General features: G+C 31.6%; 2 protein-coding genes across 2 annotated transcripts; both read left to right on the top strand.

Moving 5' to 3' along the window:
- On the top strand, positions 2463 to 5120 carry LOC105176504 (protein NEN4). Its single transcript, XM_020698682.1, has 6 exons — positions 2463 to 2959; positions 3101 to 3147; positions 3552 to 3615; positions 3744 to 3824; positions 4581 to 4730; positions 4860 to 5120. The coding sequence occupies exons 1-6, from the start codon at positions 2525 to 2527 to the stop codon at positions 4947 to 4949; spliced, it is 867 nt and encodes a 288-aa protein (XP_020554341.1). The 5' UTR covers positions 2463 to 2524; the 3' UTR covers positions 4950 to 5120.
- On the top strand, positions 14367 to 17449 carry LOC105176482 (inositol-3-phosphate synthase). The gene is given in 10 exon segments (NM_001304409.1): positions 14367 to 14595; positions 14718 to 14786; positions 14989 to 15124; positions 15446 to 15693; positions 15836 to 16062; positions 16150 to 16265; positions 16343 to 16519; positions 16659 to 16847; positions 16940 to 17002; positions 17086 to 17449. Coding segments are annotated over 10 exon segments (1533 nt in total). The 5' UTR covers positions 14367 to 14407; the 3' UTR covers positions 17206 to 17449.

Below are 17748 nucleotides of genomic sequence, written 5' to 3'. Positions count from 1 at the left end.
AAGATAAATGCAAAAATATAATGGTATAATCAAACTAGGAAAATAAGCTAAAGCTTAGAAAATATAACAAGTAAACACTAAAAGTATGTATCAAATTAACAAATAGGGAAAAGTATTATTTTAGTCTTCTAAGTATGCCTAATTTTAATTTTAGTCTGATAACTATGTCCATTTTTTTTAGGTCCAGTAATTTACGAAATTGCTTACTTTTAGTCCTCTGGCAGATTTTCGGACAATTTTATCCCTATGCAACTTTTAAAAGGCAGTTTTAGTCCATATGCACTCATAGGGTAAAATTGTCCGAAAATCTGTCAGAGGACTAAAAGTAAAACAATTTCGTAAGTTACTGGACCTAAACAAAAATGGACATAGTTATCGGACTAAAATTAAAATTAGGCATACTTAGCGGACTAAAATAATATTTTTTCCTAAAAAATATCAATCTTTATCAAATTGAAATTGCTAAAATAAAAATCCAAATGTGCCATTATATAATTAATCAACTTTATTTTATTATTGAATATGTTCTAATGGTTCGCTCTATATTTTAATAATTGTCACTAAACCAATGTCATGAAGGTAGGGAAAATGCAATCTGAATTATAATTTAAAACAAACAAAAAAAAACAAAAACAACACATTTAGTTCAGATATTGAAAAATGCTAAATTTGTCAGAAATTAGCACATAATTGGCACGTGACCCTTTTAATTTGACAATTTTTAACTTTTTGGCCCTAGTGACATTTATATGCATAATGTTGATGAGACATTTTTGCTCTAATGATATTTGGACTAAATCGCACTCCCTTATAATTATAAGACCAAAATTGTATTTTTTGGTTTTTTTCCGTAGGGTGTCTCATGCCACATTAACAAGAGTGTTCAGAAAAATTAAAAAGCCCCAAATTAATTATATCTTGTACAAAGTATGTGATAAATTTCGATAAATTTAACTTTTTTCTAACAAAATTCAAACTATATATATCAATTTTTTTTTAATTACAGACCCGAATTGCAATTTTTCAAATCGGAGGGACTTATAAATATAGTACAAAATAGTCAATGAATGTGTTGAAAAAATAAGTTGAAGAAAGGGTTGCCCAATATAACAAGTCAAAGGAGCTAACGTGTCTTAGAATGCGATGCGTGGCAGACACTTTAGTACTATTAATTGTTATTCTCTGTTCATTCACGTTATCTTCTTCTCTTACTTTCCTACCAATCTTCCAATTCCCATTTAATATTTGTGCCGCAGAGGCAAATTCTGCAATATAAATATGAAGTTAAATCGTGAAAATTGACACCATTAGGAATTTCAATGGGTATAATGCAAATTACTCATATAATATTGTAAATGAGTAAATTACCCTTTATAAAAAAAATAATTTATTTTTTTATTTTTTAAAATGAAGCAATTTATCTCACTATCATGGTAAAACACAATGCGTTATATTTTTATATTTTAAAAAATATAAGAAGTAAATAGCTATATTTTTTTATAAAAGAGTAGTCTGTAATATTATAGAGGGATTGCTTGCATGTTTACTCAATTTTTTAAGTAAAGCATTCAAGAACTGAAGAAAGTTAAAAATTTAAGTTTCTAAAAAAGATAAGTCCTATTTTCTTTAAAAAAAATCATTATTACATCTCGGGTAACACTTTATACGATATTACATTATGTATATAATTAATATTTCTTTTATATAAGTTATAGGATTTAATGCAATTTATGTACTTCTGGTATTATAAATAAGTAAATTATCCCACTACAAAAAAAATAATAGTAATTTACTCCCCTTTATTTTTTAAATGAAGCAATTTACCTCTTTAAATTGCTTCAGTTTGAAAATTATAGGAGGAAAGTTGTTGTGTTTTGAAAAACACAAGGGGATAAATTGCTATTATTTTTTTCGTAAGTAGTAATTTGCTTATTTACAATATTACAAGGGAATTGATCGCATTTTTCAAATAAGTTATATAATTTTATACATGTAATATAAAATACAGTATCAATTCAAATTTAAAGAAAAAAGTAAAATTTTCCTTCCTGATATGGAAATTTCTTAATTGCCCAAATTAGATTTGGCTAAATCAAAACAATCACATATATAGCAACTGGAATATATATTTGTTATATAATTGATCATTTTTTTAGAGTTGTACATTAATTACTTAATAAACACACACATATATATATACATATTATATTTTATATATAATTAGTTTAAATTCAAACAAAACGGACGTGAATTAGAATTTGCCTCCAATATACTATTCATTAGTCTAAGAGAAAAGACTCGTAGATAGGGAGCTAATGAAGAAAGCTAAGGACACCTTTGTCCAAACACCTGAACTAAATTAACTTGAATTACAAGACAATCAATCTCCCATGCATGTTAAGAATATTCTTCTCTCATCCTCCATGCATTCTTCCATTTAATCCCCCATCTTCTCTTCCATCCCTCAACACTTGCAAAATATTCTTCACAGTTTTAATCTTGGAATCCTAATAATTCGTGTACGATGAGACCAAATAGTGCCTCAGACATCGTGTTCTTCGACCTAGAAACCACCGTCCCCAATCGAACCGGACAAAGATTTCGCGTACTAGAGTTTGGAGCAATCGTAGTTTGTCCGAGGAATCTGGTCGAGCTGGAAAGCTACTGCACCCTGATCAGGCCGGGGGACCTGTCGGTCGTCCCGGTGAGATCAGGGCGGTCTGATGGAATAATCCGTGAGGCTGTAGCCAAAGCGCCATCGTTTGACGAAGTTGCTGACAAGATTTTTGACATTCTTGATGGGAGAATATGGGCTGGCCACAACATTCAACGGTTTGATTGTGTTCGAATTAGAGAAGCCTTTGGTGAGATTAATCGACCTGCACCAGAACCTGTTGGGATAATCGACTCGTTGGGAGTGCTCACACAAAAATTTGGCAAGAGAGCTGGAAATATGAAGGTACGTGGAATTTGCAGGAAACTCCCCTAAAATTTAGTATAGTTACTTATTATACCTTTTTTTCTCTTGGAATTATCAAACTCCCCTTCAGTTTGTATTTTATATTTCTAAATTTTATTTCATGTTTTAAATTCTTTTTAGATGGCAACATTGGCTGATTATTTTGGTCTTGGCCAGCAGAAGCACAGGTATGTATACATCTACTTCTCTAACAATTAATGGAGATGAAATTGCATATTTTATTTTATATAGTAGGACTTTTTTCAATTTAATCTCATTTCTTTTTTTTTTGTTTCAGATTGCATTTCATTAATTAAAATTATTTTCAATTTTAGTCATCACGCATATTTTTTGTTAATTATTGAACAGAAAATACATATGAAAACTAACATTGATAAATTTTTCCACTTATAGAATACAATTTAAAATAATTGTAACAAATGAAACCAAATTAAAAAAAAATCCTCATATGAGACAAAAAAAAAAAAAAAAACTACTATTTTCCCAACAATGGAAGTTGATTTCTTTCATGATGAGAACATTAATGCAATTAAAGACAGTTATTAACATGCATTCTTGTAATGAAATTCAGGAGTTTGGAGGATGTAAGATTGAATTTGGAAGTATTAAAGCATTGTGCAACTGTACTTCTGCTGGTATGTATATATATATATATATATATATGTATTAACCTTAAAAACTTATAATTACAACATTAATATTTCATCTTTCCACAAACATTAATACCATAATTGCATTAATTTGGGGGATAATTTGAGTTCAGGAATCAAGCCTACCACCAAGTTTATTGAATGCACAATGGCACAACAGCCCCAGTGTAACCACAAGAAGCAGGACTTTATTGGTACGTACGAATAATCTGATTTTCTGTAAACCAGGGAAAAAAAATAAAATTGTAACGGTTAATATCATAATTAAAAAATAAAAAATTTGTGATGAATACTAACTAACCAAAATTATGCAAGGACGATTAGCTATTGTTTCTATAAGCAGCGTGTAAATATTAGTCACAACTAAAAACTGTGGTAATTTTTTTTTTCGATAACTAAAACTATCGTGAATGCTGATTAACCGTGGTCGAAACATAAATTTTTGCATTGGTTTATATAATAGTGATAGGTAGTACCATGGTTTTTAAACCATATTCATTTATAATGTAGAAAATAATCCATTTTCTTTTCTTTTTTTTTATTTGGTAGTGGAACTCAATTTTTGTGCATAAGTTATAGAATGAAAAATGCAGTTCTTTTAGTGAATATTGCATTTTTGGTCCTACACGATATGGGGTATTGTATTTTTGGTCCTACAATTGACGGGCTTAGCGCATTTGGTTTCAAAGAATTAAGAAGTGTAATATTTTTTGTCCAATAAGATAAAAATTATATCACATTTAGTCGCACGGGATAAAAAATTACAGCATTTTGGTCCCAAATGCTATAATTTAATTTTTAACCTATGGGATCAAATGTGCTAAACCTGTAAACTGTGTGGTCAAAAGTACAATATCCTCTATCGTATAGGATCAGAAGTGCAATTTCCTGTTTTCTTAGATCAAAGTCGTACAGCAACAAATTAACGCAAAAAAATTCAAAATTTCCAGCAATCAAATCCCGATACACTAAACAACAAGCCTTCACCAACCAGAGGAAAATCAAACAACAAGGAAGAAACAAGCCGGAAATCGCCTCCATCAACATCTTCTGCACATCATCAAAGGGCTATGCCTTATGCAAGACAAAGTCTTGGAAAGGTCTTTAATTATTTTCTTACATTAATGTTAATTAGGACTTAGTTATACATCCACAGTTTTTGGACCAGTTCTGAAAGCAGAAAATATATATATATATATTTACTAGACGGCTGTCTGAACGTTTTGCAGATGACTGATGGAGTGAGGAATATATTGCGCTACGCCAAGAGCCGGCCGTTGAACGATTTCTTTAAGCACTCACGATCAGTGATCCGTTGAACGAGAACGAAGGGAGAAATAGTGATTTTCCCATATTCTTTCATTCTTTGGTCATCTTGTAGATATAAACAACCTTTGTACAGTTCGGAAATTGATGATATCTACATGTATTGTAATGTTTGTGTACAGTCCTAAACTATGTTGTTTAGGGCTCTTCTTTAGTTGCTGCAATAGAGAAAAATTTTAGTTTAAATTGAATTTTTATCTTAAATTCAATTCTATAATCGAATTTGAACCAAAATTTCTCCGTTACACCCATTTCACACAAATCCATTAAAAGTAATTAATGAAAAAAACAACAATATTTTAAATTCCAACCAGACCGAGTCTAAACTAAAATTTTTCCGTTGTCCCTATAATTCTTAGGAACTTACTACATCAATTTCATACGAACCAACTGGAAGGAGAAAGAATAAAAGAACAAAGTTTTATCCAAATCCAGTTTCATTAAGACGGGCTTGAATCCACTCTGAATCAACTCTACATTAGAAAAAAAGAATAATTACACTTCTCTCTCTAAGATTTCGTACAATTACGAGTAAATTTCCTACGATTTGAAAAATTACATCTAATACCTATGAGGTTTGCATCCCTATAATGAATTAATAGATCAAAATTCACTGAATTTATCAATATTAACAAAAAAAAAATAGAATGAAAATTGATATTTACCTCGATTAACTTATTACTGACTTAATGCTGGTCAAACAAATATTTTCTGACTAAACTACTTTTATAATGGTGAAGATATACCTCTTTACATGTATTAACATGTGAAGATATATAAGGTTAATTTGGTTATAAAAATATTTATTTGACCTGCAATAAATTAACAATAAGTTAATCGGATAAATATGGATTTTCGTCATTTTTTTTTTGTTACTATCTACAAATTCAACGAATTTTGACTGACGGAAAGACTTATTTGTTAGACGGAAGCAAACCTCATGAGGAATATAATAATTATAATTTTTCAAACCACATAAAATCTACATATAATTGCACCAAACCTCAAAAGAGAAGAGTGTGATTATTCCTGTGAAAAGAGAAACTATTTAATTTTTCACGATAAAATTAACGATCACTTACAGCATAAAATACTATTGGATTAAAATCGAACAAGAAAAGAATATTAGGGCGACCATCATTTCTTCTTGAAGAGGGTATTGGAGGGATGTAAATCATGATGATGATGATGATGATGATCTTCACCATTAATATTGATGTTGGTTTCTGTTTTCTTGTTCCATTTCTCAATCTCCTTCACCAACAACCCAATCTCTTCCTTCTCTTCATCATTCCCTCTGCTGATAATTATGAGCTTTCCCTTCTTGAAAGCGTATGGCAGATTGAAGCACATTTCTTCTTCAAACTTACTTTCTGCTAGACAACATATGCATATCTACATAGGTTACAACGTACGAGAAGTATATATATATATGTTCATCGTGAAACCTAGTTACAAAACAAAAGTCATCAATAGGGTATTCATTTTGTAGTTTGTTGGTGATAAAAACTAGGAAGATTTTTTAAGCACGACGTCGTACGAATGCAGTTTTTTTTTTTTATTTGGCTAGTCGACAGCTCTGTCTTCAAGCCATTTGGACCCTAGGTTTGGCTTCAAAACTAGAAGAGTAATTAATTATTTTGTTTGTCTTCTTGGATATGGATTATATGAATGGAATTTAATTAGTGGGATGATATATTTTAATTAGAAAATGATTAACTGTACCGGAAAAGTGCTTGTGATGTGTATGTGACCAACTTAATGGGTGCATTTTCGGGTTGTTTTAGCGAATTTCAGCAATTTTCATTTTTAATGTGCAAAATTTTTAAAATTACAGCATAAATTTGTTAAAATAAATTTGTACAAGACTAAAATTATCATCGACCATCATACTTACAGGGCTAAAATTGTAATTTTTTTTCAAGTAAAAACTTGATTAAGCTACCAATCTTATTTAAAAATTTATAGAGAAGTATTATTTAATATACTAGCTATCGAAGCAAACTTGATATATGTATATAATTTAAGTTTTTAAATATTATATGAAAGAGAAAAAGTTAAAATAAATAATTGATCAAACTGATTCTTTTTCTAAAAAAAAAATGTTGAATTTAAATGTGTGGAAATATAATATTATCGAAAGAAAAATTTAATAATGATTATTTTGTTTAAAAATAAATATGTTTGAGAATAGTAATGGTCACAATTATCTTATCACATTTGAAATTTAAAATTATTAATTAGAAAGGAGAATTATTTTAATATTAAAATTTCTAAAAACTTGCATATGCATTATATATATTTTAAAGTCATAAAATAAAAATAATTACAGAATGTAATACTAAAAGATCAAATTTTCGAATGGACCGATAAGCTGATGGACACGAATATGGAAGCCCAATAGCCAATATAAGACGTACAACAACAGCACACCAATAGTCGATGAGGCGCAAATATGTGGAATATTTCTATTTTAAGGGTAGGTGTAGTTCTACTTTAATAATAAACGTTGATTAGATAGAATTATTAGATATTGATGAATAGTACATAATTATTGTTATTTGTTAAATATTATTGATGATTGTAATAAGGAATAATTACATTTCTCTCCCTAAAATTTGGTGTAATTATACATAAACTCCATATGGTTTAAAAAAGTATATTTAGCACCCCTTATGTTTGCTTCTATCTAATAAATAAGTTCCTACATTAGTCAAAATTTACAAAATTTACTGATATTAATGCGTGAAGACGTATGAGAGTAATTTGATCGTAAAAAAATTTATTTGACCTACAATAAATTAGTAATAAGTCAATCGAGGGTAAATATCAATTTTCATTCATTTTTTTTGTTAATATCAGCAATCCGGTGAATTTTAACTGGTGGGAGGACTTATTTGTTAAACAAAAACAAACTTCAAGAGTGTTATATGTAATTTTTCAAACTATAAAGAGTTTACGTGTAATTACACCAAATCTCAAGGGAGTGGAGTGTAATTTCCCTTGTAATAATAGTTTATTGTTTTCATTTAAACACACGCACACAAGCACCCATATAAATTGGCAAACTCTATACTTTCAAACATAAATTAAAGCTCTTTTTTTAATTTTACGGATCTTTTATTATACTTTTCTGCCACATTAAATATCATACCAACACATGTTTCACACATGTTCTTTTATAAATCAAAAAGTAACTTAAACATAGAATTACATACGATATGTAAACACATAAATGTTTTATTAATATATAATACAAAAGTGTGTAATAAGATCATTGATCTTGTTTCATTTATTCTTCTTATCATGCTAAAAGATGAAAAGCTCTGCACACGTCCTTACACTAACTATTAGTTATGTTTAATCGATCTCGTCTTAGTACATGTCGATTTTTCCAAAGTTATTTCAACAGCACTGTTATATTCATGAGAATTTTGAAATTAGAGACATTTTCAACTATAGTAGCCACAACATTTATTTGAGCGATACGATAAAAGATACGATATAGGGTTGACCAACCAACTATTCTTTAGGCTTAAAAAACACACTCTGCAGTCTAATATCATCAGCACGGTCTTGCAGTTCACCTAAATATAAAATCAAATCCAGTACAAAATGTGAATTTTTTATTAGTTCAAAATAAATCTAACTAACCGTTAACTCGCTAATTACAGTATTGTTTGGGTTAGGAAGATCCGACGATTTTATTGGAAACTCCCAAAATGTAATGTAAGAGTAGTACTCAGGTCTAAACTAATGAGGTCTTACTCAGTTAGCAAGATTGAAACCTCACAATTAGAAGGTTGTGGATTCGAGTCCCACGAATGTGGTTATGTTTCTATTTCTATAGCACTCTCTTGTTTTTCGTCTTGTTAATTTAAATTATTAGGCGCACGTTTACTTCGAGGATCGTATTAAATGAATAATAGAATTATTCTTTACTAAATGAATGATAAAAAAAAACCATGTTTAGTTGGTCAGATGTTTAGTTATATGTATTACCAAAATAGGATAAATTCTATCAAGTGTTTACTTTGATATATGCACATGCTTTTGATAGAAAAATTACCTTTGAGTCATTGTTTATAAAATTTAATAGATAATAAAATATTATTATTATTATTCAATCAAATTTCGAAGGTAGAATGGTCATTCTCATTTGGTGCAACCTTGGAACTAATTTTATACCACCTCTCAAGGTGGTATTAGTTATTCTGGTGTAATAGTAATTAGTATAGAGCTTTGGTGTTATACCGGGCTCCATATAACAAAGTAAACACTATATTAACCTATATTAATTCTTTTTATACAGGATTGTACATCAAAGTTAGCGGGCCTTAACGTATTGAATTTATATTTTAAATTGAATGTACTAAATAATATAATAAATCTCATATTATCACAAAAAAAAAAAAGAAGATACTTGAGTCTAAAACATTATACTCGTAAAAATTTGGTATTTTAATATTAAGTATTTGAACAAAAGTTGAATCAAATTACATGTTACCTGGTCCGGGTCAGGGATTGCGATGCCTTCAAGTGTAGTCCAATTCGAATAAGTGCTTGGAACCTAAAAAAACAAGTAAACTTTAAGCTTATTAGGACGTTCCCAACTAAAATCCTTTAATAATTAAGTCGATCAAATGAGAGATTGAGGATAAAAATGATGAATATTTTCTCAATAAATGGCATACTTTCACTTAGAGGGAGGCTTCTTTGATGAAATCCACTATCATCCTCCTGACATCTGCCTACCCTACTAGTTGGCTTTACGAGACAAGGGCTACAGTTAGCTCATCTATCTTTTAGCCCTCGGTCTTCTAAGAGGGATGTTGGATTTCAAAATGACTTTGGAGTAAATTTGTACAAATCTATGCATTGTGATATTAACCTTTAAAGTATTGATAATCGACGGTAGTGATTTCAAGTCAAGATGGATCAAGTATGGCCTGATCAAACCCTAATAAAAGTATGGAAATTTGCGTCCTGTTTGACAATTTTGAATCATATCATTGGAGGTATTTTTGATGGGAACAAACCCACCCTCTTGCTAGACGCCTAGACCTCATCAATGCCAAAGAAGGGTCGCATTTGGCCAGTTCCATGCCCCGTTAGTCTCAAAATTCACCGGTCCCTCATACAATTCATTATAAACCGACGGTATTGATCTCATAAGAACTGGAATTTATTCAAAAATGATTGAAATTTCTCGAAACCTACTCGGTCAAATATTTTTAAATAAATGGCAGATAAAATAATTGAAAGTATATTTGGGTGGGGGGTTGGGGTTTTCTCAAGTCCTAGAAAATCATGAAATTCATCATCTAAAATTGAACGATCATGATCTCGCCAACCTCGTTGGTTGGTGTGCCGCTAAGAATCGGTCTAGAAGTTGAGAGATGGTGCAGTGGTCTGCAATGGCCGAGAAACAATCAGAGGATGGTATCAGCGTGATTGGGCAGGGGATGGAGCAATCTGGGCCACAGATGAGCAGTGAACATATAGCCACAAATAATATTCGTGGTACCTGATTTTCTTTTCCTTCCTATCAATTTGCACTTTGTGTGTGCTTTTCTCTTGCACAAGTTAACAATAATGTCTTGGTTTTCATCCTTTCCTTTGGATACATATGTTGATGCTGACATCCATAACTGGCCCTTGCAATTAAAAATGCAATTGGTCCCAAAGCAAACATTAGTACATAAATTCTTGCAATCTATTTATAATTAAGGAAAATTATATTTTTTGTTATGTGATTATAAATTGTTAGTATTTTTTATTTTCTAATTTACTCTATTTATACATCTAGTCTTTTTTTTTATGAAGTTAATTATGAACATCCCACATTCGATCGTTTCTTTTGCCAAATTTGGTCCTGTGTCGACAATTTTAGTACTAACTATCTACAGTTTTAGGACAAAAAATGAGATATATTCCTGCGTGAAGAGGATAAAAAATTGTCAACACGTGATTAAATTTATCCAAACAAAAGGACCATAAATATTCAGAACTAAATTCGTCAAAAAAAGGGATTAAGTTGTAATAAAATAAGTTACATATAGGACCAAAAGTGCTAATGATTTATAGTTACAGGACAAAAAATATAATTTTATCTTATCTTAAAATTGAGTAAGGGAAAATGTGAGACTCCTATCCTATATTTAGGGGTTTCTATAATAATTCAACTGAAGTATTTATCAATTTTTTTAGAAAATAAGCTGAAAAGATCGTTTTAAACTTACAATTTACACTTTTAAACTACTTAATTTTAGCTCTAATGGGACTTCTGATTTGATTAATGTCATGTTGTGTTGGATATTGTCCATTTTGACTTCATATAGAAATCTCATTAGTTTGTCCTGAAAAGACATTCAGCTAGGGGGAAGATGCATTGGTCACTCAGCCATTGATGATGTAGGTCAGCGTCCAACATTAGTTGCAAATGAGGGACTTGAGTAGCTTATAAGTCCCAAAGCCTCCCCCTCCTTAGAGATATGCCTTTTTAAGATAAATCTATGAGACTCTTACAAAAATCAAAACGAATAATACCTCATTTAATAAGACACCGATTATATTGCAAACTACGTCAAACTCTTTTAACTCAAAATTTATTAAACTTCTCTCACAAACTTTTTCCAACTTACTAATAAAACTATAGATATCAAAAAAAATTTCAAATCCTACAACTTCAACGTTTTTCCAATTTTATTTTCAAACATTCCCTTAGTTGGAGATAATTTTTTGGATTATTTAATATAGGGATGTGGGTTGTGACATTTAGCTCAAGTTCAATGCAACCTCAAATTGCATGGTGGGGGCCACAATAGGGCATTTCAAACTTAATATTTGACAAGAAAAAGATGACAAGTGAGAGGCATGGACAACAACCATATTTTTCTTTGAAATAATCATATATATGTCGGAAAAAGAGGGAGAAAGAAAAAAAGAAAAAACGAACGTTGTGGAGCTTCATCTGGAATTCACATTATATTATATTTTAATGTCACATCAATATAAAATTAACACATAACTTTTTAAAATTAAGTAATAATGTTGACTAGCGTCTCACATTAATTGCAAATGATGAGTTTGAGTGGCTTATAAGTCCCAAGACCTCATTTTCCTAGTAATGGGCCTTTTTAGAACAAATCTTGTAAAATCAATACAAAATTAGAATAGACAATACCTCGCTTCAATAGAATACAGATCGAATTACAAACTGCATCGCTAAATTATAATTTTAAAGTGAAACGCATTATCATAAATGAGTTAATATAATATCGTTAAATAATATAAAAGTGCGATAGAAAATTCTTCTCACCGACGGACCATGCTTGGACAAGAAAAGGAGCAAGAGAAGCATGGATGTGAAGGGTGGGTGGGCAGTCATGTTGTGTCGATTGGTTCGAGTAGCTTCGGAGTTGGGCCAGTGTCCGACGGCCCACTAACAAGTCCACAAATCAGCTGCCCCAACACTTCGCCACGCGTTAAGCCCACTCCACACATGTCCGTTGCTCAACCCCGCCTTCACAATCATATACGTGTGGTTTTCTGCCTTTTGGCCTTTTCTTTCCCTCTTTCTTTGGTGGTTTTTTTTTTTTTTTCTCCTTATTTTTATGAGAAATTATATCGATATTTTTTAAAAATAAATTAAAATACTCATATACTTTCTATATTTCATAAAATACAGTTAAACTTTTTGACAGATATTGGTGTAATATTTTTTAAAAAGTATTTGTGTAAATTTGCTTTTGAATAAAGAGTGTGATTGTAATTGCAACTGTAATATCAAATAATGTGGCTGTAGTTTTACAAAAGATATGGGTGTTTGTGTATTTTAGCCTAATCTTAGGGACATCAATGTAATTTATCCTATTATTAAAATGATAAATTACTGGTACTCTCCCTATGATGGACATAATAATGAATAACCCTTTATTGTTTGAAAAATTATAAATACTCCCTCTTAAATTGAAAGTATAGCTCTTAAACGATGAGATAGAAGTTACTACTTTACTTTGACTGATTTTTTTTAATAAAGAAAATATTTTTAAAAATTTAATAAAAATAAGTGTGAGTAAAGTAAATAATCCAAACAGCATATTAGTCAATAAAGTATTTTCTGTAAAAAAATATATTTAAAATCAATTCAAAGGAAAATTTTTAAATAGAAACATAATTAACATAATGAACTCATTAGTAGATAAATATTAAATTTAAAAAATATTTATATTTTTTTAAATAACAAAAAAAATATTTATAATTATATCAAATTTAAAAAGTTTACCATTATTATTACTATTTTGTCCCCTTTTTGTTTTGTTTTGGAGTTCTTTTTTCAATTTCCACTTCATTTGGGTAACCTCAAATTGGAGTTATTCTAAGAAAAGAACTTACATTATCAAATGAGAAAACTTTTATACATGAAAATGTCGAACTTTACAATTCACCTGTCCATGTCATTTTTGTTCTGATGTTTATTTGAATTATGCAATCGCTCGTTGTGACCACGAGATCATATGAATATTCTAGAGAAGGGATAATTAGATTAAATTACCCATAAAATATATCTAATATCACAAACACCCCATTATATTTAAAATGTAATAAATAAAACAAATTAACTTAATCTTGTTGATAAAACTGTTCGACTGATGTTGATGTGTCAGTGATATAGTTTTTATGATGATCGAAATTATCATTGAAACTTTTAAATAATTTTTATCCCGTAATAACTTATATATATGTCGAGTTGTTATGTATACTCGCTATATGTAAATATTTATGAGACAAAAATGTCTAACATACTTCAACAGACATTTTCAACAGTCGTAAAGACCACCTTAATACAACATCAGCGCTAATTTAGCAATTTTACTAACCTTGTTAAGTTAATTGGAATGTTTTTTAGAAATACTTTAATGTTAGAAAATATTTACAACACTCTTATGATTGAAAGTATAGTTAATTCGAATTAATAATATATGGTTCAAGCATCTGATTTTTGTGTGACGATGGAACCTCAAAAAGCTTTTCAAATGTATGAAAATATGATGTTTTTGTATGAGGATAAATATTTGACATATTTGATTGATTTCGAAGACGGACTGAAAATGAAACCAAACAAAACGCAAATTTCCTCATAAATTATTGTAAAAAATTATTCCTAAAATAGTTTTTTGCATGAGTTTTTTTTTTTTTTTCCAAATAAAAAAGCAACCATGTAAATGAAGATGTGGGGCTGACACCAGCAGCAGCAGGCCACGTGCACTCCCAAGTTGCTATATAGGCAGGGCTCTCGGTGGCAGCCGAGATAATACACACACACAACACGCACTTGGAGCTCAACCAGAGAGATTCATATAACACTAGACTCGTTCTCCAATCCTACAATCTTGCTGCCCATCTCACTCCTCTTTCCTCTCAAACACAGCAAAAGAAAGAAACGAAAATGTTCATCGAGAGCTTCAAGGTTGAGAGCCCCAATGTCAAGTACACCGAGGGTGAGATTCACTCTGTCTACAACTACGAGACTACAGAGCTTGTTCATGAGAGCAGAAACGGCACCTACCAATGGATTGTCAAGCCCAAGACTGTCAAATACGAGTTCAAAACTGATACTCATGTCCCCAAATTAGGGTATGTTTCTGTTTTTCACAAGATCAATCAAGAAAAAGAATACCCATGTGGGGGAAAAAAAGATTTGTTTTTTTTCCCTTTTTGATTGTATTTTTTAATGTGTTTGATGGAAATATTTGAAGGGTCATGCTTGTTGGATGGGGAGGGAACAATGGTTCAACTCTCACTGGCGGTGTCATTGCAAACAGGGAGTGAGTTCTTGCATTTGTTTAATTCAAATATTTAAATTTGTGGAGATATCTGGATTTCTTTATTTTTTAATGGGTTCTTGGTGATTTCCACCTTGGAAACGAAAAAATAAAAGAAAGATTGAATTTTTCTGAGGCCCTTTATTCATGGAAGAAGTGTGACAAAAATTGAGATATGGGGTTGATGATGGTATTTTCATGGCAGAGGGATTTCATGGGCAACAAAGGATAAGGTGCAACAGGCCAATTATTTTGGGTCACTGACACAGGCATCCTCAATCAGAGTTGGTTCCTTCAATGGAGAAGAGATCTATGCCCCCTTCAAAAGCCTTCTTCCCATGGTACTCTCCCAAGCACCTGTCCTGTCCCTGCTAATCATCTCTGATTCTTGTACATTATGAGATAATCACGTCTATTATTGTGGATTGTACGAAAACCAAAAAAGCAATGTTATTATCTTTACATGAATGGTTTTGATTGTCTATGTGCAAATACCGCGTAGTTGGGATGTAATTGTCTTGGATCGTTTTGGCATATACTGCTGAATGGATGGTTGTTATTGTCTAGAACTTGGAGTTAAAAAAAAAATAGTTCTTGTTTTTAGTATTGAGTATGATAATCATTAGTTTGTAATCTTTGTTAAATGGTTTGACAATGATCAGGTCAACCCAGATGACGTAGTGTTTGGGGGATGGGACATCAGCAATATGAATTTGGCTGATGCCATGGGCAGGGCCAAGGTGTTAGATATTGATCTCCAGAAGCAGCTCAGGCCCTACATGGAGCACATGGTCCCACTCCCTGGAATCTACGATCCTGATTTCATAGCCGCCAATCAGGGATCACGTGCCAACAACGTGATTAAAGGAACCAAGAAAGAACAAGTTCAACAGATCATCAAAGACATGAGGTATACATAATCTTGGCCTTTGGTAAATGCCTGCTTAAGTATTCTTCATTTGTGCAGTTCTGTTCTTTCAATGACGTCTAGTTTAAGGATCGTAAATCTGGTAGTAATTTGGAGGGCTGTTTTAAAATTTTGTTACTAATAGGGACTTTAAGGAGCAAAATAAGGTGGACAAGGTCGTAGTGCTGTGGACAGCCAACACAGAAAGATACAGTAATGTTGTCGTTGGGCTAAACGATACAGCCGAAAGCCTGATGGCCTCGGTAGAGAGGAATGAGGCCGAGATATCTCCTTCAACCTTGTATGCCATAGCTTGTGTTTTTGAAAATGTTCCGTTCATTAATGGCAGCCCACAAAATACTTTTGTTCCAGGTGAGTTTTGAAGCTAGCTCCTGAATCAATAGGAAAATTGCTTATTATAGTCAAAAAATAATCATGCTCGATTAAATTTTATGTCAGGGTTGATTGATTTGGCGATTCAGAGGAACAGTTTGATTGGTGGAGATGATTTCAAGAGCGGTCAAACCAAGATGAAATCAGTGCTAGTTGATTTCCTTGTTGGAGCTGGTATCAAGGTATGCTATAGTCTGTATCAGAGTTTTATGTTAATTATGTATTCTTGGTGGGATGAATTTGATCTGTTTGTGAACAGCCAACGTCGATTGTGAGCTATAATCATCTGGGAAACAACGACGGGATGAATCTATCAGCACCCCAAACTTTCCGGTCCAAAGAGATTTCTAAAAGCAATGTGGTAGACGACATGGTTGCCAGCAACGGCATCCTTTATGAGCCTGGTGAACACCCCGACCATATTGTTGTCATCAAGGTATAATAATCATATTTCACTTCTGATGCATTCAGTCTCACATACGCAATTCAGTTTGAAACTCTGCGTTTGCAGCACCACTAATTACATGAAATTCTGTTAAAACCTCAACTGATAATCTTACGGTATATGCCTGTAGTATGTACCGTATGTGGGGGACAGCAAGAGAGCAATGGACGAGTACACTTCGGAGATATTCATGGGAGGGAAAAGTACCATAGTTCTGCACAACACGTGTGAGGACTCTCTTCTGGCTGCTCCCATCATCCTGGATTTGGTCCTCCTAGCTGAACTCAGCACTCGTATTCAGCTCAAAGCCGAGGGAGAGGTCCGTTTTCCGCAATATTACTTCATTCTCCGTTTTACTCTACCTTTAATGTCTTTGCTCTAGTACTAACAATGCAACCCCACAATCAACAGGGCAAATTCCATTCGTTCCACCCGGTGGCAACCATCCTCAGCTACCTAACCAAAGCCCCTCTTGTAAGTAAACCTTTCAAGAATCATTTTCCATTCAAGAATTCAGCCTATCTCAATTCATCCACTTACGGCCGCTCTGGTAACAGGTACCTCCAGGCACACCGGTCGTCAACGCACTGTCTAAGCAGCGTGCCATGCTCGAGAACATCTTGAGGGCTTGTGTTGGATTGGCTCCAGAAAACAATATGATTTTGGAATACAAGTGAAAAGAAAAAAAACATTGTGGGAATTGGACAAACGGGCAAGGACAGGACACCCGTGCTGTTGTTCTTGCTTAGCTTTTGGTATTTTCTTGTAAGCGTAGTACTGGGAGTTAGTGTTTTTCCTTTTTTGATGTAGTTGCAATAATGGATTGAAGTGTATTTTACTGTTAAGTAGTTGCTATGCATAAATTTTATTTGTTTAAGTAAAATAAATGATGTGATAATAAAAGAATACAAATTCATCTTAGAATTAAGGGTAAACTAGGATGAGTTTTTTTTTTAAATTTTGCATAATTATGAATATTCTCTTATTATTAGAAAAATTGTAAATTCCTCCCTTATTTTCAATCAAATTATGTAACCATTCGTTGAGTTTTGAAATTATTAATTTTATTCTTACTATATTATTGTTTCAGAAAAAAGTAAAAAACAATACAAAAAATCAGATGAGGTGGGAGGGAAAGTTAAAAAAAAATATAAAAAAAATTGACTAAGTACATAAAAAAAATTCAAAAAATTCTAAAAAAAAAATAAAATTATAATTCA

This window comes from Sesamum indicum, linkage group LG13, assembly GCF_000512975.1.
Source record: "Sesamum indicum cultivar Zhongzhi No. 13 linkage group LG13, S_indicum_v1.0, whole genome shotgun sequence".
Classification (NCBI taxonomy): domain Eukaryota; kingdom Viridiplantae; phylum Streptophyta; class Magnoliopsida; order Lamiales; family Pedaliaceae; genus Sesamum; species Sesamum indicum.
The sequence above is the reverse complement of the archived record's forward strand: the minus strand, read 5'-3'. Positions and strand labels throughout refer to the sequence as shown.

Coding starts and splice junctions, on each gene's coding strand:
- LOC105176504 (XM_020698682.1), top strand. CDS start 2,525: ATGAGACCAAATAGTGCCTCAGACATCGTGTTCTTCGACCTAGAAACC. Junction 3,616..3,743: donor GTGCAACTGTACTTCTGCTG/GTATGTATATAT, acceptor ATTTGAGTTCAG/GAATCAAGCCTACCACCAAG. Junction 4,731..4,859: donor CAAGACAAAGTCTTGGAAAG/GTCTTTAATTAT, acceptor AACGTTTTGCAG/ATGACTGATGGAGTGAGGAA.